The 27,274-nt window shown below is 43.5% G+C and overlaps 1 protein-coding gene across 5 annotated transcripts in view; it reads right to left on the bottom strand.

The window, feature by feature from the left end:
* The window catches only part of LOC106563084 (multiple C2 and transmembrane domain-containing protein 1), a 48,262-nt gene that overhangs the window by 2,623 nt on the left and 18,365 nt on the right, over positions 1-27,274 (bottom strand). The window contains exons 1-16 of one of the 5 annotated variants that reach the window (XM_045689894.1): positions 9,684-10,612; positions 9,309-9,429; positions 8,921-9,063; positions 8,748-8,827; positions 8,208-8,334; positions 5,664-5,702; positions 3,755-3,919; positions 3,558-3,688; positions 3,256-3,442; positions 2,841-2,934; positions 2,526-2,628; positions 2,063-2,165; positions 1,759-1,860; positions 1,578-1,652; positions 1,366-1,485; positions 1,163-1,273 (exon numbers count right to left, since the gene is read on the bottom strand). In XM_045689894.1, the coding sequence (XP_045545850.1) occupies positions 1,163-1,273; positions 1,366-1,485; positions 1,578-1,652; positions 1,759-1,860; positions 2,063-2,165; positions 2,526-2,628; positions 2,841-2,934; positions 3,256-3,442; positions 3,558-3,688; positions 3,755-3,919; positions 5,664-5,702; positions 8,208-8,334; positions 8,748-8,827; positions 8,921-9,063; positions 9,309-9,426 (1,698 nt within the window). In that variant the 5' untranslated portion in view covers positions 9,427-9,429; positions 9,684-10,612. Of the gene's footprint in view, positions 1-1,162; positions 1,274-1,365; positions 1,486-1,577; positions 1,653-1,758; positions 1,861-2,062; positions 2,166-2,525; positions 2,629-2,840; positions 2,935-3,255; positions 3,443-3,557; positions 3,689-3,754; positions 3,920-5,663; positions 5,703-8,207; positions 8,335-8,747; positions 8,828-8,920; positions 9,064-9,308; positions 9,430-9,683; positions 10,613-27,274 lie in introns of those variants that run through there. The other 4 variants (XM_014128310.2, XM_014128312.2, XM_014128308.2 and 1 more) reach the window with 4 other exon arrangements.

Genomic DNA, 27,274 nt, shown 5'->3' with positions numbered 1-27,274 from the left:
TGTTGCACAGCTTTTTTTCAAGTCTCTCCAGAGATGTTAGATCGGGTTTAAGTCCGGGCTCTGGCTGGGCCACTCAAGGACATTTAGAGACTTGTCCGGAAGCCACTCCTATGTTGTCTTGGCTGTGTGCTTAGGTTCGTTGTCCTGTTGGAAGGTGAACCTTCGCCCCAGTCTGAGGTCCTGAGCGCCCTGGAGCAGGTTTTCATCAAGGATCTCTCTGTACTTAGCTCTGTTCATCTTTTCCTCGATCCTGACTGGTCTCCCAGTCCCTGCCACTGAAAAACATCCCCACAGCATGATGTTACCACCACCGTGCTTCACAGTAGGGATGGTGCCAGGTTTCCTCCAGACGTGACGCTTGGAATTCAGGCAAAAGAGTTTAATCTTGGTTTCATCAGATAATTTTGTTTCTCATGTTCCGAGTCTTTAGGTGACTTTTGGCAAACTCCAAGCAGGCTGTCATTTGCCTTTTACTGAGGAGGGCTTCTGTCTGGCCACTCTACCATAAAGGCCTAATTGGTGGATTGCGGCAGAGATGGTTGTCCTTCTGGAAGGTTCTCCCATCTCCACAGAGGAACTCTGGAGCTCTGTTAGAGTGACCATCAGGTTCTTGCTCACCTCCCTGGTTCTAAACTTCTTCCATTTAAGAATGATGGAGGCCACTGTGTTCTTGGGGACCTTCAATGCTGCAGAAATTCCTTTGACCTCATGGCTTGGTTTTTGCTCTGACATGCACTGTCAGCTGTGGGACCTTATATAGACAGGTGTGTGCCTTTCCAAATCATGTCCAATCAATTGAATTTACCACAGGTGGACTCCAATCAAGTTGTAGAAACATCTCAAGGATGATCAATAGAAACAGGATGCACCTGACCTCAATTTCGAGTCTCATAGCAAAGGGTCTGAAAACGTATGTAAATAAGGAATTTCTGTTTTTTATTTTTAATACATTTGCAAACATTTCTAAAAACCTGTTTTCGCTTTGTCATCATGGAATATTGTGTGTAGATTGACAAGGATTTTTTTTTTTTATCCATTTAAGAAAAAAGCTGTAACGTAACAAAATGTGGAAAAAGTCAAGGGGTCTGAGTACTTCCTGAAGGCACTGTTGAGAGAAACGATAACATTATAGAAACACACTACACAGAACCACAGCACTCACCGTGTCTCCTGACTCCCTGCCTGCAGTGATGAAGTAGTTCCACGTCAACAGCAGCAGCAGAGCCCCAGGCACCATATAGAGCTCAAAGTTCCACACTACTACCACAAAGAACTGAAAGGGAGAGAGAGAGACAGTTTATTACTTTAATTGGACGAGGCCCGTAGACCTTAATATCAAAGTGTGTGTGTGTGTGTGTTTCCTACCAGGAAGGCACTGATGCTCCTCTGAGGTGACTCCCACTCAAAGCAGCTGTTAATGAAGGTCCCAATGTTTATCACAAACATGATGCACCTCTTCACTCGGTTGAAGTTCTGCTGGAGCAACTAGACGAAAAACACAGGGTCTTCATCATCATCATCATCATCATCATCATCATCATCATCACCGGCCGTAAAACACACACTCGCACACTCACGTGTTTAGACACTTTGGGTTCTTCCTCAATGTACTTCTGCTCTGGTGGAACTATCGTCCTCAAGCCTGCCTTCACCTGAGGACAACATGAGTCACAACCCCCAAAGGAGTGGAAGGAACATGTCAGGCGAGAGGAAGCAAAGGATGGTTTAGAAAAGAAAAGGTGAGGTGAGTAAACTCACAGTGCTATAGATGACGTCAGACTCTAGGTAGATGAGTCCTTTAGTTGGTCCAGTCATCTCCTTATTCTTCAATACATAACCCTTCTGTTCTCCATTCTGGATCTGTGCGAGGGAGGGAGGGAGTGTGAAAGAGGGTGAGAGCAGGCTATGTGTGTTTCTTTGTATTCCTAAAAAATACGTGTGCTGGAGGTGTGCGGCACACACACACACACACACACACACACACACACACACACACACACACACACACACACACACACACACACACACACACACACACACACACACACACACACACACTCACATGTAACAGTGGGATGGCCACTTTGCCCAAGAAGTCAGCGCTCCTGTCTCTGTCTTCATCAAACACTGTCACCTCCAACACAGAGTGGATGTCCTTCACATTACTGACAGGGAGGAGGGGAGGGGGAGGGGGGGAGAAAGAAAGAGAGGGAGGGAGTAATAGGAGGGGATTAGAGGGAGAGGAGGACGGGGGAGGGAGCAGAGGAGGGGGAAGGATTGGGATAGGAAGGCAGGGAGGGAGGGAGGGAAACAGAGGAGGCTGTTACTGACAAAAGTCTGTATTGGGTTGGAGACTGAGGAATAGAAGGAATAGAGCAAGGGATAAAAAGAGGGATGGATATATTGATGAAAGAGCAGAGAGGCAGGTATATAAAGATGGAAAGACAGAGGAATAGATAGATGGATAAACTGTAAATAGATGGAAAAAGGGAGCGATAGAGGGATAGAAAGAAGTCGACACTTACAAGGTGAAGACTTTGTTCCATTCCGGGTTGAGGTTCTTGTAGATGGTGTGTGTTTGTAACCGGTCGTTATTCAGCTCCAAAACACAGAAAGGATCACTCTTACCTACACAGAGACGCAGGCAGTTATACTATAAACACATGCACACACACACATCCACACATGCACTTCCACACACGGACTTCCACGTGCGCACACACACACACACACACACACACACACACACACACACACACACACACACACACACACACACACACACACACACACACACACACACACACACACACACACACACACACACACACACACCTTACCTGTGACATCGGCAGCCATGAGGCCCTCAGCTCTCATCACCTTGACCTGAACTATCCCCACATCTTTCAGGTTAGACAGGGGCCGGAACATGCCCTGGGAGAGAGGGAGAGAAAGTGAAAGACAGAATATTAATTCTAACCAGCATTTTGGAGAGAGAGTGGTGTGAGTGTATGAGCATTGTGTGTGAGATCTGTCCTACTGCTCTACTCTCTGGTCAAACAGAGGTACTACACGGATCCAGTGGTCAGAGAAAGAGGCTTTAGGTTACAACCACTACACCACCATATCCCTTAGCGACCTGTAAACTTAACCAAATCCTCTTTTTTGAACGGATGTCTTCCCTGAGCTTGCAGGTTGGCAAACATAATGGTGAATAGACTAAGTTGTACTCCCTTTACCTACAATGTTACTCACATATCGGCCTATGATCTCCCTGCGTTCGATGGGGTCGTCGAGCGGGGTGAGTGACAGGTCGGCGATGGAGACGTGTGAGGAGGCTGTCAGAGTGACCAGCAGCACCACAGAGCCCCGGGACTCCTCCAACGCCAGCTCTAACCGATGGGTGTGTTCCTTAGCGAGGGTGGACAAGTCTAATGTACAGCTGAAAGAGTCACACACACACACTCACAGGATTAAATACACACACACACACACACACACACACACACACACACACACACACACACACACACACACACACACACAAACAGACTCACCGTCCTATGAAGTCATCCCTGCGTCCTGTATCTTTGTCCCAGACTGCAATTTCCAGCACTCCTCCTGTCTCTTCATACAGGTGCAGATCAAACTGCTCTCTCCACTGGGGACACAGCGTCTTAGGCATGGTCTACAGAGGGAAAGAGAGACGCTGTTTACCTGTGCGTGCGTGTGCATATGTATATGCCGTCTGTACCTTGCTCCTGTACTTCTGGTTTCCCAGTCTGAACTTCGCATAGGGGTCACTGAGGCCGTTAGGGTCCATGGGGCAAAGGTCACGACCTTCGATCAGAGAGATGCTGACAATGCCTCTCCACAGCTGGTGCTTACGGTGCAGCTCTGCCAGACGCACTGACTGCTGCTGCAGCGACAAACCCAGGGAGATACAGAAAGAGAGATGGAGAGAGAGAGAAAGAAAGAAAGTCAGTTACATAGATTTTACATCACTTCTGGTTTGAATCACTTCTGGTGCTAAAAGCAGGAGCCCCAACATCATGTCGACCCCGGTGCTAAAATATGGGAGAGGATGACATCCACAACAAACAATGCTACAGTACAGCCACAGTTTATCACCTGAACCAGCTGTTAGACAGACTGTCTGCTCAGAGACACATTATCAATTATACTATAACTGACAATGTGACACGATTAATAAAGCAAAGTCAGTTCTGAAAGGGAACCCGAGTGCCCGCCTCAGCTGACGCATCAGCTAGGATTGCACCAATTAGATGCTAGTAACAATCACGCCAACCTTATTTGGCGGTCTGTTTAAGATGAGCGCTTCTTCTTCCACCACAAACCCCAGCCTCCACCTGTCCTGCTTTCCTGCTGTGGGATTGGTATAGCTGACTGCGCTCACTGCTTGTAGTTCATTGTATATATTGATGCTTCGCTTGGGCAGTGAGCTACCCTGAAGGAGCGGAGCCCATATCGCCTAGACTTGCATTATTCGTTCTTTAATAAATGGTGAAACACATTTCGACATGGTGTTTCCTTGCTGAACTATGGTGTTTAGAATTAAAAATATATATATTATCTCTAGGATCCAGAGCTTATCTCTGTGTTTAAAATGGGATAGTGTTCTTTCTGGTGTGGCAGTGAGACTGACCCTGCTGAAAAAACCCAGCATAGACCAGCATATGCTTGTGACTAGAGCTGATTTTCCTGGTGACCAGCCTTTGTTGTGTTTTGTTCACTTTCATGCTGGTGTGCTAGAGCCCAGCTTATGCTGGTATTTTTTATTTTAATTTGACCTTTATTTAACTAGGCAAGTCAGTTAAGAACAAATTCTTATTTTCAATGACGGCCAAGGAACAGTGGGTTAACTGCCTTTTTCAGGGGCAGAATGCTAGTGACCATGCTGGTAAATCAGCAACCAATTAGACCATGCTGGTCAGACCTGCTTATCCAGCTACTGTAGACCAGGGATGGGCAAATATTTGTCTTTTTTTTTTAGAACTCAGTCGGCATCTCAACTTACCGTCGAGAGTTATAATAGTAAAATACACAAGGTGCAATTTCGAAATTTAGTTGTGCGTCGGCAGTTTTTTTATCTTGCTATGTCAGTCACTGACAGTCATTCAATTAGCCCACGTCAGCTACCATTTTTTGATTTATAAGTTCGCCTAGCCAGCTATCAAACTTGTAGTAATCATGGTCCGATTACCGACCAGGGGGCCCCCATTGATTTTGTTAGTCACTCTCACTCAGATATCATATTCAAAACTGCAAACTTTTCTCTCCAACCTGTGGCAAAATGTGTAGAATTACAGGGACTTAGCTGTAAAACTGCAAATTTTTCGCTCAGCCGCATTGCAAAATGAGTAGAGGGCCAACAAATTCCAAAAGGCTAGGGCAGGATCTGACTGTATGGATGTGGGTACGCAGACCTGCCAGCCACTGCGGCCCCTCATGATGAGTTCAGTGGAGGGGGATGAGGGGATAGAGCACAGCAACACAGCACTGGGATGGATGCGGCTGCCACACACACACACACACACACACACACACACACACACACACACACACACACACACACACACACACACACACACACACAGGGTATAGCTAGGGATAGGAGCTGATGCTATTCTTCATAGTTTTACCTTACTGGATCGCCTCCAGGTCCGTTTGAGCAGCATGGTCTAGAAATAAGACACATTATTTGAAAGAGCACTCCATTCAACATAGACTCCCATCTCTGCAGCACTCCAACAATCAGGCCTTTATGGTAGAGTGGCCAGACGGAAGTCACAAGATTATCTGGTCTGATGAAACCAAGATTGAACTATTTGGCCTGAATGCCAAAGAGTTAAGGCTGTAATGTAATGTAACAAAATGTGGAAAAAGTCAAGGGGTCTGAACACTTTCAGAGGGCACTGTATGTAGAGTAGTTGGAATAAGTGGATATACTTTATACGCACACCATCAACTACAGGGCCAAACCATCAACTACAGGGCCAAACCATCAAGTCTACAGACCCCTTGCACTGTTTTCACATTTTGCTGCCTTAATGTTACATCTAAAATGGGATTAAATTAAACAAATTTAACCAACAAATCTATGCAACCTACTCCACATCTTCAAAGTGAAAGACATTTTTTCTAAATGTTCCAAATGTATAAAAACCTGTGATAAACAAAGATGTCCTGATTGCAAATTGCAGTGTATTCGAAGGTTTAAAAGTGCTTCTAAAGTTGGTAATTTCCACTTTAAAATGTCAGACTTGATTTACCCTAACTAAAAATGTATAAACTCCCAAAATGTTTCCAATAATTATAATCCACATAATTATTCACAGTTCCTGTTGCTGCAGGATTATTTTCCTGCTGTGAGAAACTGGTCAAATAAGATGTATTTTCCATTTTGTATTGTAGTATTACTTAATGGCCTTGTGGTAAACAGGCCAGTAATGAGGAGTGAATGTGATGTTGTTGATCCTCTATATTTTCAAGTATTGTTGTGGCAGCATCATGTTATGGGTATGCTTGTCACTGGCAGGGAGTGGGGAGTTTGTCAGCATCAAAATAAATATGAAAGGAGCCAAAGCCCAGGTAAAAAGTTTGCGGAAAACCTGCCGTAGTCTTCTGAAAACCTAACCCTGGGAAAGAGTTTTCTTTTTCAGCGGGACAAATACACAAATTGTATAGCCAAAAACCCACCAGAATGGCTTTCCAAGAGGTGGTGTCTCAGTCCTGACTTAAATCTGCTTGAAAATCAGAGACAAGGTTTGAATATTGCTATCCATCAATGATTCCCAAACTATTTTACTGAGCTTGAGCAATTTTGTCAAAATCAATGGATATGTGTGGCCCTAAAAGTTGTGCAAGTTTGGTAGAATCTTTTTCAAAATGATTCACAGCCGTAATGGCTGCCAAAGGTGCTTCCACCAACAATCAACTCTGGGGTGTGAAGACATACGCTGTCAAGACGTCTACATGTTTTATTCATTTGGAAAATGTTCTATGATTTTTCTTTCACTCTGAACATGTGGAGTAGATAGTGTAGATTGGTGGGGGAAAAAACGGATTTAACACCCCTTTTCGATTTTATAGAGTATCAAAGTATGGATAAGAGACACTTCACACTGGTTCTGATCAGTACCCCCCCTCTCTATCTCCATCCCCTTTTTCTCTTTCCCTGCCCCACAATCTCTCCCAGAGTGGAAGAGGGTCATACTTGAAAGGCCAGGCTGTGTACACTGTAAAAAAAGAGAGATATGTTGTCTCTATATAAAATTGTAAGGCAACCAGTTGCGATAGGATTGTGAATTTGCTCAACAGAAATTTCACACACAAACATTTTGTTGAGAAAAATCACAATCCTATTGCAGCTGGTTGCCTTGTACGTTGAAGCAACTTTTTTTTTTCTTCTTTGTTTTTCTTTTTTAGTGTAGCTGTTGGGATCATGTCTAATTAACCCAGCAGATCATGCATAATACATTGACAGGATTAATTTTACATCCTGGTACTGCAGATGCCTCATCCCCCTCCGATGTAGAACACAAAATAACAGAACAGGACAGTGTTCCAAATTCCCGCTTCCAGTTTCACACTGCTCCAGATACAGACGCAAAAAAAATACAGTCTAAGATGCTGCTGTAATTAAGGCTTTAATTAAAACTAATCAAGGGGGTAAGAACCCAATAAATTCCCCTGATGGATATTAAATCTGTGTGAAAGAGTGTCAGGGAGATGGAGAGAGGGCATGTAGGAATATTAAGCCAGGCTACATTAGGCTAAAGAGACTAATTGGAGTTGGCAGGTATGGAATATGCTACAAGAGGCTAAAGGGCTAACTACCAATAGACTCACTTTGTTCACATAAGGCTTCCAACGATGCTCCTTTACCACCTTTTTTGTCTGTTGGACGCAAACAGTTCACAGACTCAGCACCACTAGACCCTCAATACACTATAGCTGCTGGCTGCCTTACATTATCTCAGTGCTAGACGTGTTAGCGCTGGGCTGGAACAGAAACCTGCACCGCCCTGTAGTTTTTCCGGGACTGCAGTGATCTGGCTCCCTTACCGTGCATCTCATCAAAAATGAAACGTGTTAGTGCCGGGCTGGAGCAAAACCCTGCACACCCTATAGTTCTCTTATAGTGATAACTGTTGTCAGTGTGTAAGTGGTGGTGTGACACTTACAGTGGCATCTCTGTGCGGCTCCTCTATGGAGCCGTCTTTAGGTCTTAAGGTGACGGTCAGCTCCAGTGTTCCCAGGTCTACATCCGGGTAGTGAGGGTCCTGCAGTGTTAGAGTAACTGGTATTGCCCTGCACAGGAATAGATCACAATCAATTCCTGTGTGTGTCTGAGTGTGTGGATGTCTGTGTGACACCAGGTCTCAGGCAGGGTCCGGTTCCACTGGAGGAACAGAACAGAGGAAATCAGAGGAAAACAGGTTGCAAAACCCGGGAGCCACAATAGCTGATGACGTAATGCGGTCAAGTGGTTTCGTGTGGCTAAGGTGGTAAGCGTCGTGAGTTCAATTTGTGCAGGGATCATCATATACACAGACTGAAAATGCATGCACTCGCTGTACTGTAAGTCGCTTTGTAGAAAAGCTTCTGCTAAGTGGTGTATGTATTATCATTCTGTCAGACAGGTGATCTGCATACTGTATGTACAGTATATGCCAAAACAGTTTACAAACAGGTAATATACAGATGTCATAGGCCTACAGTACCGCTGTTGCTCCAGGGACTCCAGATAGAGGTAAGCTGAACCCATGAAGTCATCCTGAAGGCCGAAGTCATAGTCAAACACCTGCAGGGAAAACACACACCATCTGTGTTAGAGTGTGTGTGTGTGTGTGCATGTGTGTGCGTGTGCATGTGTGTGTGTGTGTGTGTTTGTTACCTTGACATAGAGAGGTTCCTGCAGACTGTCCACCAGTAGTTTAGTCCCCTCGTCCCAGACAGGGTTAAGGTTCTTGTGGATGGTCTTACTGCGAAACACCTCCTTCCCGCACAGCTTAAACTTCACATATGGATCACTGGTACCTAAGAGGGTGGAGAGAGAGAGAGCGAGATCGAGAGAGAAAGTGAGAAAAAAAGTGAGAGAGGGAGAGAAGAAAAAGTGTGAGAGAGAGAAGAAAGTGAGAGAGAGAGAGTGAGAGAGAGAAAAAAAAGTGAGACAGACTTTTCATGATTTTTTTTTTTTTTTACAAACACATTATTCCAGTCCAACTCTGTACCTCCCACCCCCCCTAAAGATAGATGGACAGATATACTGTATATGATTCTACCTCCTCTGTCCCGTATGGCCAGGTTGTGTCCTCTCTTCAGCACTATGTCCAGCTGGTACATCTCTGAGCTGGGCAGAGCTCTGTCTGAGTTAACCCCCGAGGCACCAGTGGCACCCATAACCTGGGGAGAGAGGGGAGACAGACGTTTAAAAATACAGCGTTAAACACACAACCTAACACACACAGACACACACACAGTATCACATACACAAACATGCATGCACACACACACACACACACACACACACACACACACACACACACACACACACACAGTTTCACAGGCATACACACACAGACAAACAAACAGAGAGAGCGAGAGAGAGCGAGACAGAAAAAACACAAAGCACACACACAAAGCCTAATAAAACTGACATCCTGAAAAATATGTTGGCTAAAACACAGCGTTGGAACGAGGAAAGGGGTGTGACACAGCTTCACAAAACCAACTTCTTGGAATGTCCTGCACCGGAGATGCTTTCAGCATTACAGCTCCTACAGGAGCGATGCTTTCACCAGCAAACACAGTCAAGAGCATAATATTCACCATAAAAGCCACTGTAAGCTTAGTTCCGTTCCTCTGCTGTGGGTGTGTGCAGGAAGGGCACACACGTTTCCAGTGAGCAGACGGCTATCATTGTGGGTCTCATGTACCAAGAGAAACAATGAAACAGCACATCTACAGGGACACCACTAACAGGATGTTGCATGAGAAAGACTTCCTGAGCTGAGTGTGAGCTTCTTATCTGCAATACATATCCATTCCGGTGTTGCTCCACTTCCATACCCAGGTCCACTGTCATCACGGTGCATTACCGAGGCCGGTCAGTGTGTGCATCTACTGTATTCAACAATTTCCTGCTACTGGTTCTTTAGGAATTATACTTCTGGTGAAGAGAAGGTCAGCTGATATATTGTCCCCACTTACACCAAAAAAAAATAAAAAAATTGTGATCAGGACATAGACCAAGCCCAGGGATAAACACCAACTCTACAGTATTGCATCCCTGATCACATAGTGACTACAGTGTACACACACTGCCAGTGCCCGCATTGTCTCCCGAGTTCGGTTCCGTGGATATACATAGCTGTACCTCATAATTACACTGTGGTTACCATAGTAATTCTCTCTCGCTCTCGCTCTCTCTTTCTCCCTCCAGACGCACTCAAACACACAGACACACTTAAATCAATGGCGGTCAGCAACTTTAATCCAGTCAACAGAAAGGTGAGCTATTCAGCTCATACACTTAAAATGAAGTGCTCTGTAACACCTAAACGAATGGCAACTGAGCTGGCACCAACGCGAAGGAGGCGAAAGCTGAACTTTGCTGGAGTATTGAAACACATCGTTCTGAGATGTTTTGAAAGATGACATGTGTCGTAACACCACTTAATCAAGTGTTGTGTAACCCAACCGGAAGAGGTTGAAAACACTGTTTTGGCGTTTCGAGTTCTGTTTTAGTGCAGAATTAGATACCTTCTCTTTTGGTGTTGTTTCCCATCTCTAAATGTTCTAAACACTATCACAGTGTTTCAACGTTAGAACAGCTCTTCTGCAATATGTTAAAATGTATTTATGTTCAGTATCTGATCGTTTGCCCATTTAACCCATTTTGGTAGGTTTGTTGAGCACAGTGCCCAATCCACCAGCAGTAACTAAAGGTTTTACAACAAGCACTATATTTCCCTCTTCCATCAAAAGGTTGAAACGTGGGAATGGGTAGTCTCACCATTGAACGTCATTTTGATTTATGGTTTTGATATCCGTTCATCATAATCCATTACACCTCATGGCACAACAAGCTGCTTAATACTAATATAGAAATGTACTTTTCGTTCTTCAAACATGCATACAACGTTCTGTAAAATAATCATAAACTCTAAAACATTTGAATTACCCATAATCCTCGAAAAAAAAGAGCCACGTGACCAGATATGATTCACACCAAATCAGTTCAATCACAAAATGTTCTCTCTTTGGTGAGTTATCCTAATAAAAGTGACTTACATTTTGAGCAACATATTAAGTAGGATTTATTCTTACATTTTTGGGTAAAATCATTGAAACTACTTGCATTCAATTTCTATTAAGTATATGTTTTTTGTTTGTTGTTGTTGTCAATTTATATTCACCCCAGAATAATGTTTTAGTGTGGCTGAGTGTGTGAAAATTCAAATCAATTCCAAAGAAATGCACCATTTTACTGCCCCAGGGGTTCAACTGCAGCTTCCGCCTGTCCCTTTCACTCCTTCTCTGTCTCCTCCTCTTTCTATTATGTCTAAATAAAGCATTGAAAAAGGTGGAACTCCACTAAAATATCATTAATCAACATTTAGGCTATAACTCAATTCCATTTAATATTAACCATTTGATTGTATGAGAGACAGTCTGCCCCCCCCCAAAAAACGTATTTTTATGCTGCCTTTTACATGCACTGCCCCCCCCCCCACCCCTTCCAATGCTCTCCTAAAAAACAATATTCAGATTGAAGAACCACTTTGGGCGTTTCGGAGTACTTCTATTCTGTTTTAAAACGTTCTTAGTCTCATAACACTTACATTGGTGTTTACGTTCAAACACCAGATCTCAGGTTAGCTGCATTACTTTTCATGGTTTCATTACACGATCATGGTGTTTTGAGTCTTTCTATTTTTAGTGTCATTATCAGATATCTGCTATCTAATGATATCAACAATAGACCATCACTGAGACACAACCTCTGTGCACACGATCAATAGGTGATCAATAATAGGGATCTGTACTAACAATCAATCATAGTGATGTGATAAGTCTTGCTATGGCTGGGGGGGGGGGGTGTAGTCGATAGACTACGAACAGGAGAGAGATATTGGCCAAACAACAACAAGACACTTGACTTGCCTGGTTCAATTGAGCCAATGGAAAAATGTCAAATGTCAAAACCAATTGTATTATGTGACTGTATGCCTGCCTATTAGGCTGTGGTCCTAAGTAGTGCATTATGTACAGTGAATGAATAAGGTTTGATTCTGGACTAAGCCATATGTCTAACCAACCAGGCTGTGCGTGTGTGAACAACAAGCTGCTTGCAGCTGATCTCCACAGGCCTGTGGTACTAAATCAGGAGATGAGCGTCGCTGGGCTTATAATACACACTGATCAGGTACAATCCTATCAGCAGGCACTGATATACATGCAGTACAGGGTATTTCAGGAGAGTGTGTGTGTGTTAGTTATTTAGTGAGACAAGCAGCCAGTATAGGCGATCTCCGTGAGCTCTGTGACATGACAATAGACATGTTTCAACTGGTTAAATATACTGTGAGCTCAACTTCGTGACCAAATCGAAAATTCAGAGGGGGGTTTAAATGTACAAAAGCAATAAAAAAATTAGACTGAGAGAGAGAATTACTATGGTAATCACAAACAGACACAACCCATTCCCCACTTCAGTCTGTCACGGTTGCCGAAAGGAGAAGAGGACCAAAGTGCAGCGTGTGTGTCGTTCCACATTTTATTTATACTGTGAAACTATGCAATACATAAATACACAATAAAAACAACAAACCGTGACGCATCGATGAACACATACAAAACTCAAAATGAATCACCCACAAAACCCCGGTGGAAAAACCCCTACTTAAGTATGATCTCCAATTAGAGACAACGAGGACCAGCTGCCTCTAATTGGAGATCATCCCAAACAAAACCCCAACATAGAAATACAAAACTAGAACCTAAACATAGAAATAGAAAACATAGGGGAAAAAACCCTGTCACGCCTTGACCTACTCTACCATAGCAAATAACATCTTTCTATGGTCAGGACGTGACACAGTCACCATCCATCCTCCCGCATCCTCCCGCCCCACTCAGAAACCATGCAGCTGTATCCACTGGTTAAATCGGAGAGAGTGAGGTGGTTGTCATTTTGGAGACAAAAATGTTTTCACAGCAGTGCTGCCTGCCAACAGTATTGTTCTCTGATTGATTGAGAGTTTCAAGGGCACTATCATCATTAAGTAACATATTAGATGCAAAGCATTGAATATTTAAAATCATGCACTCCCCCCAAAAATTTTTTAAACTTTGCCCCTGAATCATTTAACAGCAGGGTACTCCCACATCATTTGAAGGAATGTGCCTATCTGATTTAGGGGAAACAGTGAACCGTTTTTCATCGCAAAAAGCTTCCTTGGTGTTAAATACAGTCTGTGAACAAACTTAAAATGAATTGATGGTTCAGATTACAGGATGCCAAGGTAATTTTTTTGCCATATTCTGTTCCAGTTAAAGGGTTGTTCAGATTCAATTAGATCTGTGAACCATACTTTTTAATGGCTAGCTCAGGATATTAATTTACCAAAGGTTGTTTATATACAGTGTCACGTCCTGACCAGTATAAGGGTTATTTTTTATGGTATTTTGGTCAGTACGTGGCAGAGGGTATTTGTTTTATGTGGTTCGGGGTGATGGTTTATGTAGTAGGGTGTTGGATGTATTATTTCCGGGTTTTGGTTTATGTTCTATGTTTTGTATTTCTATGTTCTTTCTGGTTTGTGGTATTTCTATGTGTAGGTTAATGGGGGGTTGGACTCTCAATTGGAGGCAGGTGCTTTCTCGTTGCCTCTGATTGAGAGTCCTATATATATGGGTAATTGTTTGGTGTAGTGATGTGGGAGATTGTTCTGTGTTTAGCCGTGTGCCTTGCCAGACTGTTAGTTTGTCGTTGTGTTTTCAGTGTTTGTTGTTTTCCTTCTTTTCTTTATTAAAGAAGATGAGTACACTTAACCCCGCTGCGTTTTGGTCCTCCATTCCCGACGACAGCCGTTACATACAGTATTGTAGAGATCAGTCCTTTCTGGAGCCCACATAATGTATTTATAAATCCCATCATTGGATGGTTTGGTAGTTGGGTTTCCCAAGGGACTTCATAGGCCAGAGTAGCTGACCTACGTTGTCAATTATAGAAAAAAAGGAGTTTCCTGATAACGTGTATGTATTTTTCGATTCTTGGAATGTTCTCAAACCATTACTGTCCATGATTATCGGTAAGGGTACGGATTCAACATTTGGCCAATTGGGGGGATGCAAAAGGCCGCCCTGCAGATAGCAAGGTATTATTGTGAAATTTTGGAGTATGGGCATAATCTTTTGATTCCCAGTTATATACACATTTTTTGTTGTTGTACCAAATATAAATAGTGTGAGCAATAATAGGATCAAAGCGTAGTTGACATTGTTTAAGGGATATATCAGTGGAGACCACCTCTTCCAGGACAATAGGAGACACCATATTAAATTGTTTAAGGGATATATCAGTGAAGACCACCTCTTCCAGGACAATAGGAGACACCATATTACATTGTTTAAGGGATATATCAGTGGAGACCACCTCTTCCAGGACAATAGGAGACACCATTTTACATTGTTTAAGGGATATATCAGTGAAGACCACCTCTTCCAGGGCAACAGGAGACACCATATTACATTGTTTAAGGGATATATCAGTGAAGACCACCTCTTCCAGGGCAACAGGAGACACCATATTAAGGGATATATCAGTGAAGACCACCTCTTCCAGGGCAACAGGAGACACCATATTAAGGGATATATCAGTGAAGACCACCTCTTCCAGGGCAACAGGAGACACCATTTTAAGGGATATATCAGTGAAGACCACCTCTTCTCCAGGGCAATAAGAGACACCATATTACATTGTTTAAGGGATATATCAGTGAAGACCACCTCTTCTCCAGGGCAATAGGAGACACCATATTACATTGTTTAAGGGATATATCAGTGAAGACCACCTCTTCCAGGACAATAGGAGACACCATATTACATTGTTTAAGGGATATATCAGTGAAGACCACCTCTTCCAGGGCAACAGGAGACACCATATTACATTGTTTAAGGGATATATCAGTGAAGACCACCTCTTCCAGGGCAATAGGAGACACCATATTTCTCTCTATACTCAGCCAGGGGACAGAAGAATGCTAGTTCCTGGAAATACAATTTAAAAAGTTTGGTAGGGATAGTCCTACTTCTTTCCCTCGTTGTACATTTGTTACATTTATCTGTGTTCATTTACCTTGCCATATACATTTTGAAACCACACTATGAAATGTATCCCAATAACCTGAAGGGGGAGACAAGGGAAGCATTCAGCCGCGGCTATATAGTCATTTTGACAATTGATATTCTGCCGGTTAAAGCAACTGGGATATTGTTGTATCTACTGAGGTTAGATTGAATTGATTTCAAATCAAATCAAATTTTATTTGTCACATGCGCCGAATAGAACAGGTTAAATTACAGTGAAATGCTTACTTATAATCCCTTAACCAACAATGCAGTTTTAAGAAACAACCTAAAAAAAAAGTAAGAGATAACAATAACAAATAATTAAAGAGTAAATAACAATAGCAGGGCTATATACAGGTGGTACTGGTACAGAGTCAATGTGCGGGGGCACCAGTGTCGAGGTAATTGAGGTAATATGTACATTTAGGTACGCATGTACATATTACCTTGTATGCAAATAGCCTAAGTAGCCATTTGATTAGATGTTCAGGAGTCTTATGTCTTGGGGGTAGAATCTGTTTAGATGCCTCTTGGACCTAGACTTGGCGCTCCGGTACTGTTTGCCGTGCAGTAGCAGAGAGAACAGTCTATGACTAGGGTGGCTGGAGTCTTTGACAATTTTTAGGGCCTTCCTTGATATAGAGGTCCTGGATGGCAGGAAGCTTGGCCCTGGTGATGTACTGGCGGGTACGCACTACCGTCTGTAGTGCCTTGCGGTCGGAGGCCGAGCAGTTGCCATACCAGGCAGTGATGCAACCAGTCAGGATGCTCTCGATGGTGCAGCTGTAAAACCTTTTGAGGATCTGAGGACCCATGCCAAATCTTTTCAGTTTCCTGAGGGGGAATAGGTTTTGTCGTGCCCTCTTCACAACTGTCTTGGTGTGCTTGGACCATGTTAGTTTGTTGGTGATGTGGACACCAAGGAACTTGAAACTCTCAACCTGCTCCACTACAGCCCTGTTGATGAGAATGGGGGCGTGCTCGGTCCTCCTTTTCCTGGAGTCCACAATCATCTCCTTTGTCTTGATCACGTTGAGGGAGAGGTTGTTGTCCTTCCACCACACGGTCGGGTCTCTGACATCCTCCCTATAGGCTGTCTTCATCATTGTCAGTGATCAGGCCTACCACTGTTGTGTTATCAGCAAACTTAATGATGGTGTTGGAGTCGTGCCTGGCCGTGCAGTCATGAGTGAACAGGGAGTACAGGAGGGGATTGAGCACGCACCCCTGAGGGGCACCCGTGTTAAGGATCAGCGTGGCGGATGTGTTTTTACCTACCCTTACCACCTGGGGGTGGCCCGTCAGGAAGTCCAGGATCCAGTTACAGAGGGAGGTGTTTAGTCCCAGGGTCCTTAGCTTAGTGATGAGCTTTAAGGGCACTATGGTGTTGAACGCTGAGCTGTAGTCAATGAATAGCATTCTCACATAGGTGTTCCTTTTGTCCAGGTGTGAAAGGGCAGTGTGGAGTGCAACAGAGATTGCATCATCTGTGGATCTGTTGGTGCGGTATGCAAATTGGAGTGGGTCTGTGTTGTGGTGAGCCATGACCAGCCTTTCAAAGCATTTCATGGCTACAGATGTGAGTGCTACGGGTCATTTAGGCAGGTTACCTTAGTGTTCTTGGGCACAGGGACTATGGTGCCCAATGATGGGGATCTGGACCTGGTCGGATGTCTGCAGTATCTCCCTCCCGTCAGACTCATTGAAGAAAAACCCTTTGTCTAATCTGAGTGTGGTGCTCGCAGTTCTATTCAGTCATAAGAGACGGTAGCAGCAACATTATGTAAAAAACAAGTTACGAACAACGCGAAAAAACAAACAAAATAGCATGATTGGTTAAGCCATCGGCAGCCACCACCAAATGGAATAGACAACAGGTGGAAATTATAGGCAATAAGCAAGACACCCCCAATAAAGGAGTGGTTCTGCAGGTGGTAACCACAGACCACTTCTCAGTTCCTATGCTTCCTGGCTGATGTTTTGGTCACTTTTGAATGCTGACGGTGCTTTCACTCTAGTGGTAGCATGAGACGGAGTCTACAACCCACACAAGTGGCTCAGGTAGTGCAGCTCATCCAGGATGGCACATCAATGCAAGCTGTGGCAAGAAGGTTTGCTGTGTCTGTCAGCGTAGTGTCCTGAGCATGGAGGCGCTACCAGGAGACAGGCCAGTACATCAGGAGACGTGGAGGAGGCCGTAGGAGGGCAACAACCCAGCAGCAGGACCGCTACCTCCACCTTTGTGCAAGGAGGAGCAGGAGGAGCACTGCCAGAGCCCTGCAAAATGACCGCCAGCAGGCCACAAATGTGCATGTGTCTGCTCAAACGGTCAGAAACAGACTCCATGAGGGTGGTATGAGGGCCCGACGTCCACAGGTTGGGGTTGTGCTTACAGCCCAACACCGTGCAGGACGTTTGGCATTTGCCAGAGAACACCAAGATTGGTAAATTCGCCACTGGCGCCCTGTGCTCTTCACAGATGAAAGCAGGTTCACACTGAGCACGTGACAGACGTGACAGAGTCTGGAGATGACCGGTTAGGCGGTGGGTCAGTCATGGTGTGGGGTGGCATTTCTTTGGGGGGCCGCACAGCCCTCCATGTGCTCGCCAGAGGTAGCCTGACTGCCATTGGGTACCGAGATGAGATCCTCAGACCCCTTGTGAGACCATATGCTGGTGCGGTTGGCCCTGGATTCCTCCTAATGCAAGACAATGCTAGACCTCATTTGGCTGGAGTGTGTCAGCAGTTCCTGCAAGAGGAAGGCATTGATGCTATGGACTGGCCCGCCCGTTCCCCAGACCTGAATCCAATTGAGCACATCTGGGACATCATGTCTCGCTCCATCCACCAACGCCACGTTGCACCACAGACTGTCCAGGAGTTGGCAGATGCTTTAGTCCAGGTCTGGGAGGAGATCCCTCAGGAGACCATCCGCCACCTCATCAGGAGCATGCCCAGGCGTTGTAGGGAGGTCATACAGGCACGTGGAGGCCACACACACTACTGAGCCTCATTTTGACTTGTTTTAAGGACATTACATCAAAGTTGGATCAGCCTGTAGTGTGGTTTTCCACTTTAATTTTGAGTGTGACTCCAAATCCAGACCTCCATGGGTTGATAAATTGGATTTCCATTGATTATTTTTGTGTGATTTTGTTGTCAGCACATTCAACTATGTAAAGAAAAAAGTATTTAATAAGATTATTTCTTTCATTCAGATCTAGGATGTGTTGTTTAAGTGTTCCCTTTATTTTTTTGAGCAGTGTATTTAAAATGGGAAACGGCAACATAGCAGTTCTGAACACAAACTAGGTCATATAGCAACCTGTTTTTGGAACAACAGAACACAGCCTTGAAGGAAGAATGAATTCTTACGAGCTCCTTTTGATTAGTGTTGTTGTGTTGCACTTGGTTGCATTTGGTTCAGACGGGTTGGTTGGAGCATTGTTGCTTGCAATTTCCAGCTCCAGAATTGAGGGTTTGATTTCTGTACGGGCCACATATTACTGTACATTGATTAAAAGCATATGCTGATTATGTAAATTACCATATTCAGCATGTTACAGAGCACAGTCACAGAAGATAGAATCACTTTGAAGTGCAGTATACCTTTCAATTATACATATGTTAGAGTGTCTAGTGACACAGAAACCATGCTTGCATAACGATAATCCTCAAACATGAGAAGAATTACATATCTCCTTCATCCCAGCACAGACATGTGATGAAACCAGTTAGGGAACCGAGGGAGACATGCGTATCAACATGATTCATTCACTTTGATGTTACTGTGATTTCTCCCTGACCTAGACAGCTGTCAGATCAAGTCTTCTCCTGAGAGTGTGAGTCACCCACTGAGTCACTCACACACACACACACACACACACACACAAACACACATTGCATCTGGATTTCCCACATGTAAGACACACTATTCAAACTTGTCGGGGAACCTGTCAAAAGGACACACACACACACACACACACACACACACACACACACACACACACACACACACACACACACACACACACACACACACACACACACACACACACACACACACACACACACACACACACACACACACACACACACACACACACACACACACACACACACACACACACACACACACACACACACACAAACTGAAAACATTTCACACTGGTCTCATGATGACAAGACAGGTATCCACTAGAGAACCTATCCAGCCAGCAGAAGGACAGTGAGCAAGAGAAATACTGTAAGCCACAATTTAGTAGAGCCACCAACAGTAACACATTCAAACAATGAAACCCTTGAAAACCATCGCATGGGGAAGCAGGGGTTAGGTGTCATGGGGAAGCAGGGGGTAGGAGGCAGGGAGGCAGGGGTTAGGTGTCATGGGGAAGCAGGGGTTAGGTGTCATGGGGAAGCAGGGGGTAGGAGGCAGGGAGGCAGGGGTTAGGTGTCATGGGGAAGCAGGGGTTAGGTGTCATGGGGAAGCAGGGGGTAGGTGTCATGGGGAAGCAGGGGTTAGGTGTCATGGGGAAGCAGGGGGTAGGAGGCAGGGAGGCAGGGGACAGCAGCTTAAGCTCACCGATAGCAGTCATCCGCATATTGAGGTCAGGCGATGTGACTCGTCCCGTAACCCTTGAAACGCCACTTCCAAACCCTCATTCATGAAGTGAGAGAGAGAGAGGAGGAGAGAGAGAGATGGTTGTGGAGAATGGGAGGGAATGAGAGATAAAAGGAGAACGGAGGGGAGAGTGGGAGAAACTGGCATCGAAGGAAAGAGGGAAAGAGAGAGAAAAAGAGGGGACTGCCAAAAGGCACTGCTTAGGGACGACAAGCTCCACTCATCCAGAAAACAGCCACCTCCTCTCCTCCATTCATCCTCACATCCGCTCAGTCCCTAACCTCATCTGAGACACACACACAGAGACACACATACTGCCCCCTCAGACAGACATGGCCAGACTCACTCTCTGCACTATCATAGCCTGTGTCCTCTGAGAGAGAGCCAAGATAGATGGAGGGCGATAGAGGCAGAAACAGAACAAGAGGGAGAAAGTGATAGAAAGGCATTTAATGACAGGAAAGACAGGAGAGCTCAGAGGACTAGGGGAAAATATACTAAGCTGAATGAAGGGATGACAAAGAGGTAGGAGTAGAAGGAGGAGGAAGAGTGGGAGGGAGAGGAGAAGTGAAGTCTTAGCTTCTGGCTATAATCCCTGGAGCGGATACCTCTTGATTGACAGGTGCTAAGCCAGTTATGTAACCGCTGAGGCGGTCTGACAGCTCTCAGTTGTTCAGTCATGTTACTGCGTATGCTACAGTTGGAACCAACCAATGACAGGAGTCAAGCCAGGAACCAATCAAACAACAACAGAAGACATAAAAGGGACAAATAAACCAATGGGAAACAACATCAACAAATCAAACTTAATTTATGGCCGGCTGATTGGTTGACTGATCGATATCTTGGACACCTGTTGCCGAATTGAATATACAAGAGAAAACCTTTAATCTTCCAATCAATAATCTTTTAAAATAAATTATCAATACAGACTGATCTTACTGGGATGTCTCTTAAAGGCCCACCCATTCACTATCCCACATAGAACATTCTAACTTCAGTGTCATGGATACATCCTGGTCTGAGTTTGCTGACCAACCAGGGTTTCTGTTAAGAAAACCGGCAGCATTTTAATTTAACGGACATTTGAGGAATTTACCGGACCCATATGCATTGGGTACTCAGAATGACAGAAATCCCATTTAGATTATGGTAGTTCATATTAACAGAACATGCAAGTCGGACTTCTTACCGAATTCTGCAGTGCACTTTGAAGATTTTAGAATAACTCTCCACATTTACTTTTCCTCGGCCAACAAGACGAGTAATGAACAGCTAAATCACACGCCTATGTCAATCTACTATTCCCCATAGTAGAGAAGTTGACCTATTTGTCAGCTTGTTGAGAAAGAAACAGCCTTTTCCAAACTGTCTCAGGGACGGTTGTGGGACGATAGACCCCAAATTCATACAACCAGTAGGCCTAGGCTACAGAAAACAAACGTAAAAAAGCAATGAGTCTGCTGCAGTGGACCAGAACATTTAGCTTAAAATGTTGATAAACTATTATTTCTTCATATTATAAACTCTGCAATGCGCACAAGGCAGTAGGCTACGCATGAATATTCGTTTCAAAATGAAATTAGCAGGAAAACACAAAAGGGCAACGCACACGTGAGCGGTTTCATGTTTTCATGTGACAGAGATGAAAACATTGTCAGAAATGTAGAACGAGGGGAGATCTAAGATGCAACAACTAGCATGGGTTGCTAATATGACTAGGATTGTGCCTTTGGCTAGTGTAAAATGAAAGAAAGTTAGGTAACACTTTACTTGACACCCACTGTCATAACCATGTCATAATATGTCATAACAGTTGACATAACTTGTCATAAACTGCCATAACATGGTCATAACACTGTCATTACACATATGTGTTACACCTGTTGTAACATATATTGTGTTATTTTATGGTTGGTTATGACACCTACATAAGAGTGTCAAAACCGACATTTATTCAAATTAGTTTTTTCCCCTGAAAATAAGTTTCCTTTCATTTGAAAGTTTGTCTCTTAAATCCTCTGTTTTTTTTTAATGTAATTAATTGTCACGTTTGTCGAAAGGAGCAGACCAAAGTGCAGCGTGGTTGTAGTTCCACATATTTATTTAATCCGTGAAACTCTGCAATACATAAATAACTGAATTGACAAAACAACAAATCGTGACGCAGAGAGAAACAAACACTACTCAAAATACAATAACCCACAAAACCCAGGAAGAAAAACCCCTATTTAAATATGATCTCCAATTAGAGACAACGAGGACCAGCTGCCTCCAATTGGAGATCAACCCAAAAACAACAACAACATAGAAATAGAAAAACTAGAACTTAAACATAGAAATACAAAACATAGAAAAGCACAAAACACCCCCTGTCACGCCCTGACCTACTCTACCATAGAAAATAACCTCTTACTAGGGTCAGGACGTGACATTAATTCTTTACAGTCATGTTTTTTCATCATATTTTAAATAACATGCGCCGAATACAACAGGTGTAGACCTTACAGTGAAATGCTTACTTACAAGCCCTTAACCAACAATGCAGTTAAGAAAATACCTAAAAAAAGTAAGAGATAAAAGTAACAAATAATTAAAGAGCAGCAGTAAAATAACAATAGCGAGGCTATATACAGGGGGTACCGGTACAGAGTCAATGCGCAGGGGCACTGGTGTCGAGGTAACTGAAGTAATATGTACATGTACGGCCCGTCAGGAAGTCCAGGATCCAGTTGCAGAGGGAGGTATTTAGTCCCAGGGTCCTTAGCTTAGTGATGAGCTTTGAGGGCACTATGGTGTTGAACGCTGAGCTGTAGTCAATGAATAGCATTCTCACGTAGGTGTTCCTTTTGTCCAGGTGGGAAAGGCAGTGTTGAGTGCAATAGAGATTGCATCATCTGTGGATCTGTTGGGGCGGTATGCACATTGGAGTGGGTCTAGGGTTTCTGGCATAATGGTGTTGTGAGCTATGACCAGCCTTTCAAAGCGCTTCATGGCTACAGATGTGAGTGTTACGGGTCGGTAGTCATTTAGGCAGGTTACCTTAGTGTTTTTGGGCACAGAGATTATGGTGGTCTGCTTGATACATGTTGGTATTACAAACTCAGACAGGGAGAGGTTGAAAATGTCAGTGAAGACACTTGCCAGTTGGTCAGCGCATGCTCAGAGTACATGTCCTGGTAATCCGTCTGGCCTTGCCGCCTTGTGAATGTTTACCTGTTGAAAGGTCTTACTCACATCAGCTGCGGAGAGCGTGATCAAATACACTTTATTACACTGTCATGAAGCATTATGACCATCATATATCTTATAAGCCAGATAGGCCTATCACGTACATGCCCTTATGTCAGTCATCAGTCAAAAAGAGGGTGTCTTGTCCTGCTCCTGAAATCTGCTCCTGCATTCATCCCAGTCATCAGCAACAGAGCATTGGGGTAGGTGCATGTCTGAGATCAATGTGTGCACAATTACAATGATAATTTAACATGGTCAATGTTTGATAAAAATGTTCTATAACATAAACGTACTTTTGACAGGTAGGCTATGGTGTAATGGAATGTTTTGCCTTGTGTGGTAGGTTTTGACACTCTTATGTAGGTATCATTAAATATAATAACTACTGTGGTAGGTTTTGTGGGATTTGACACTCTTATGTAGGTGTTATTAAATATAATAACTACCGTGGTAGGTTTTGTGGGTTTTGACACTCTTATGTAGGTGTTATTAAATATAATAACTACCGTGGTAGGTTTTGTGGGATTTCACACTCTTATGTAGGTATCATTAAATATAATAACTACCGTGGTAGGTTTTGACACTCTTACAGGTGTACATATATGTGTCATGACAGTGTTATGACCATATTATAACAGGTTATGACAAGTTATGTCAGCCGCTATGACATATCATGACATGGTTATGACCGTGTCATAACGTGTTATTACACTGGGAAGTAAAGTGTAACCGAAAGTTGATAGAAAATACTGTAATTGCCTAAAATAATATGGTCTGAATTTTGGCTAGGCTACTTTAAGGCAAGGTAAGACATGCCTCATAATATGTATTAAAACATTCAGGTTTCAAACAATGAAGTATATGTTTTCAAAATGCATACTGCCTCCAGCTCATTGCAAAGTGGAGTGTGATACGCTGATGAAGCCTGCCTTCTGTTGCCTATTGGCGCGTTTATGTGCTAGTTGGCGCTAGAAAACTCTGAAATGTTTGACTTGCTAGCTAACTGGCTGTAGTTATACACTTGCCACGTTCAACCAGTTAGCAAGTCGAAAATGTCAGAGTTTCCTAGTTCCGACTAGCGCGTAAACGCGCAATATGCATTTGCTGTTTGAGATGCTGTAGCCGCAGCTCTCGGCTGTCTGACAGATTTTCCGCTCAAAGGCTCTGTATCTGTATGCAGTAAGCGTGTGATAAATAAGATACATAACAAATATACTGTACACATGCACCAAATTAATTCCAGTAAACTATGCACATTTTAATTTTATTTTCATCGACCAACCCTCCCTCTACCTACAAACAGAAAACGATGCTATTTGCCTACCAACCCTCCTTCTACCTACAAACAGACAACCATGCTATTTGTCTGCCTGCACAGGAACAGAAAACCATGTAACCTACACTCATTATGCAAATAGTACTAACACACACACACACACACACACACACACACACACACACACACACACACACACACACACACACACACACACACACACACACACACACACACACACACACACACACGGAAACGGATTGAGCTCATACAGCAGGAAGTGCTGACTGTAACTGTGTCAGCGTTTACACCCAATGTGTTGTCCAGCACACACACTTGTGTAAACATACTAACCGTTTTCATCTTTGAAAAGGCTGCCTCTCCATCTACTGCACTTTTGGTGGACATACTGCACTTTCGGTGCACTCTTGTTTACTGTGCATGTTAATCTGAATTCCGAGATAGGCATTGATTAGACTGTGGGCATAAAACACACACACACACACACACACACACACACACACACACACACACACACACACACACACACACACACACACACACACACACACACACACACACACACACACACACACACACACACACACACACACACACACATATTAAAGTCTCACACAGATCAATAAGATGGTAATAGGGATCTACAGAATACCAATGCAGTAAACCATATTATTTACTTCACATTATTTATAATAAATTAAACTACAGCTCTAAGATGGATTTACGCTTCAACAAACAGGCTCCATTTGAATTGATTAGACAGCAGTGTTTTCTTCAGTGCTTTTATACTGTGTTAGGTGACATTAGACATTAGGGCAATTCCATGGTAACAGAATGAAGCAGAGACTCAGATTGTTCACTTTAAAAGTATGCCAAAGGCTAGTCGAACGTCGAACTCTTCATTGAGACAATGCTGGAATGTCAATCCATGAGCAAGTCAGTGGCACATTTTAATTTGTGCAGAAATCAAAATGAAAGAAAAAATATCTTGCAAATTCATCACGCTATGACGTGAAAAATGCTTCTAGAAGTCCCGTCTTTATTTCAATGCGTATCGGTAATGCAGTCTTTGGTGTGCTTTGCTTATCAATGCACAAGCAACGTTTTACCCACACATATCGATCGATATGTGTTCATTAAGTCATACAAAAGTGTTCCATTGTGTGAAGTTTAACATGCATTCCGTCATTGCTAAATGTGTAATGTGATATACACAATAGGAACACCTCCTTTTTCTATGAAATAGACTGACCAGGTGAATCCAGGTGAAAGCTATGATCCCTTATTGATGTCACTTGTTGATTCCACTTCAATCAATGTAGATGAAGTGAAAGATTTTTATACACATGGATTGTGTACGTGTGCCATTCAGAGGGTGAATGAACGAGACAAAAGATTTAAGTGCCTTTGAATGGGGTATGGTAGTAGGTGCCAGGCGCACCAGTTTGAGTGTGTCAAGAACTGCAACGCTGTTGGGTTTTTCACGCTCAACAGTTCCCGTGTGTATCAAGAATGGTCCACCACCCAAAGGACATCAAGACAACTTGACACAATTGTGGGAAGTTTTGGAGTCAACATGGGACAGTATCCCTGTGGAACACTTTTGACACCTTGTAGAGTCCATGCCTCAGCAAATTGAGGCTGTTCTGAGGGCAAAAAGGGGTGCAACTCAATATTAGGAAGGTGTTCCTAATGTTTTGTACACTCAGTGTATTTTAACATTGCTATTTTTTTTTACACCAATAAACTTTTAATTAATAAAATAGGCATCTTCCTCAAATGAAGGGGAGGGAATGTGATTTCATTGGTCCTCACCTTGTACCTCAGTCATGTAATTCAGGGAAAGTGGAGTTAAGTGGAATTAGTCGTGAGTTAGCCAGCCTTGAGCAGTTTAGTTCTGAAGTATTTGTTGCTATAGAAATTTAGCTGGCTAAATGTGAGCCACTTTTGGATTCCAAATTTAACTCAGAGTTGATCAAAGTTACCTCGCTAACTCCTCAAACCTGCTTTGTTCACTAGCAAACACTCAAACAGGATTACAGAATGGAAACACAACTGCGAGCTGCCGAGTAATGCAAACTTACCAGACAAGCTAAATGCCTTCTATGCTCGCTTCGGGACAAGCAACACTGAACCATGCATGAGAGCACCAGCTGTTCCGGATGACTGTGTGATCACGTTCTCCATCGCTGATGTGAGTAAGACCTTTAAACATATTAACATTAACAAGGCCGCAGGGGCAGATGGATTACCAGGATGTGTACTCAGAGCACGCGCTGACCAGTTGGCAAGTGTCTTCACTGACATTTTTATCCTCTCCCTGTCTGAGTCTGTAATACCAACATGTTTCAAGCACCATAGTCCCTGTGCCCAATAACACTAAGGTAACCTGGCTAAATGACTACCGACCCGTAGCACTCACATCTGTAGCCATGAAGTGCTTTGAAAGGCTGGTCATGGCTTACATCAACACCATTATCCCAGAAACCCTAGATCCACTCCAATTTGCATACCGTCCCAACAGATCCACAGATGATGCAATCTCTATTGCACTACACATTGCCCTTTCCCACCTGGACAAAAGGAACATCTATGTGAGAATGCTGTTCATTGACTACAGCTCAGCATTCAATGCCAAGAGTGTGCAAAGCTGTCATCAAGGCAAAGGGTGGCTACTTTGAAGAAATGTTAAACAATTTGTTGGTTATTACATGATTCCATATGTGTTATTTCATAGTTT

The sequence above is a fragment of the Salmo salar genome, chromosome ssa11, assembly GCF_905237065.1.
Source record: "Salmo salar chromosome ssa11, Ssal_v3.1, whole genome shotgun sequence".
Taxonomy (NCBI): Eukaryota; Metazoa; Chordata; class Actinopteri; order Salmoniformes; family Salmonidae; genus Salmo; species Salmo salar.
The sequence above is the reverse complement of the archived record's forward strand: the minus strand, read 5'-3'. Positions and strand labels throughout refer to the sequence as shown.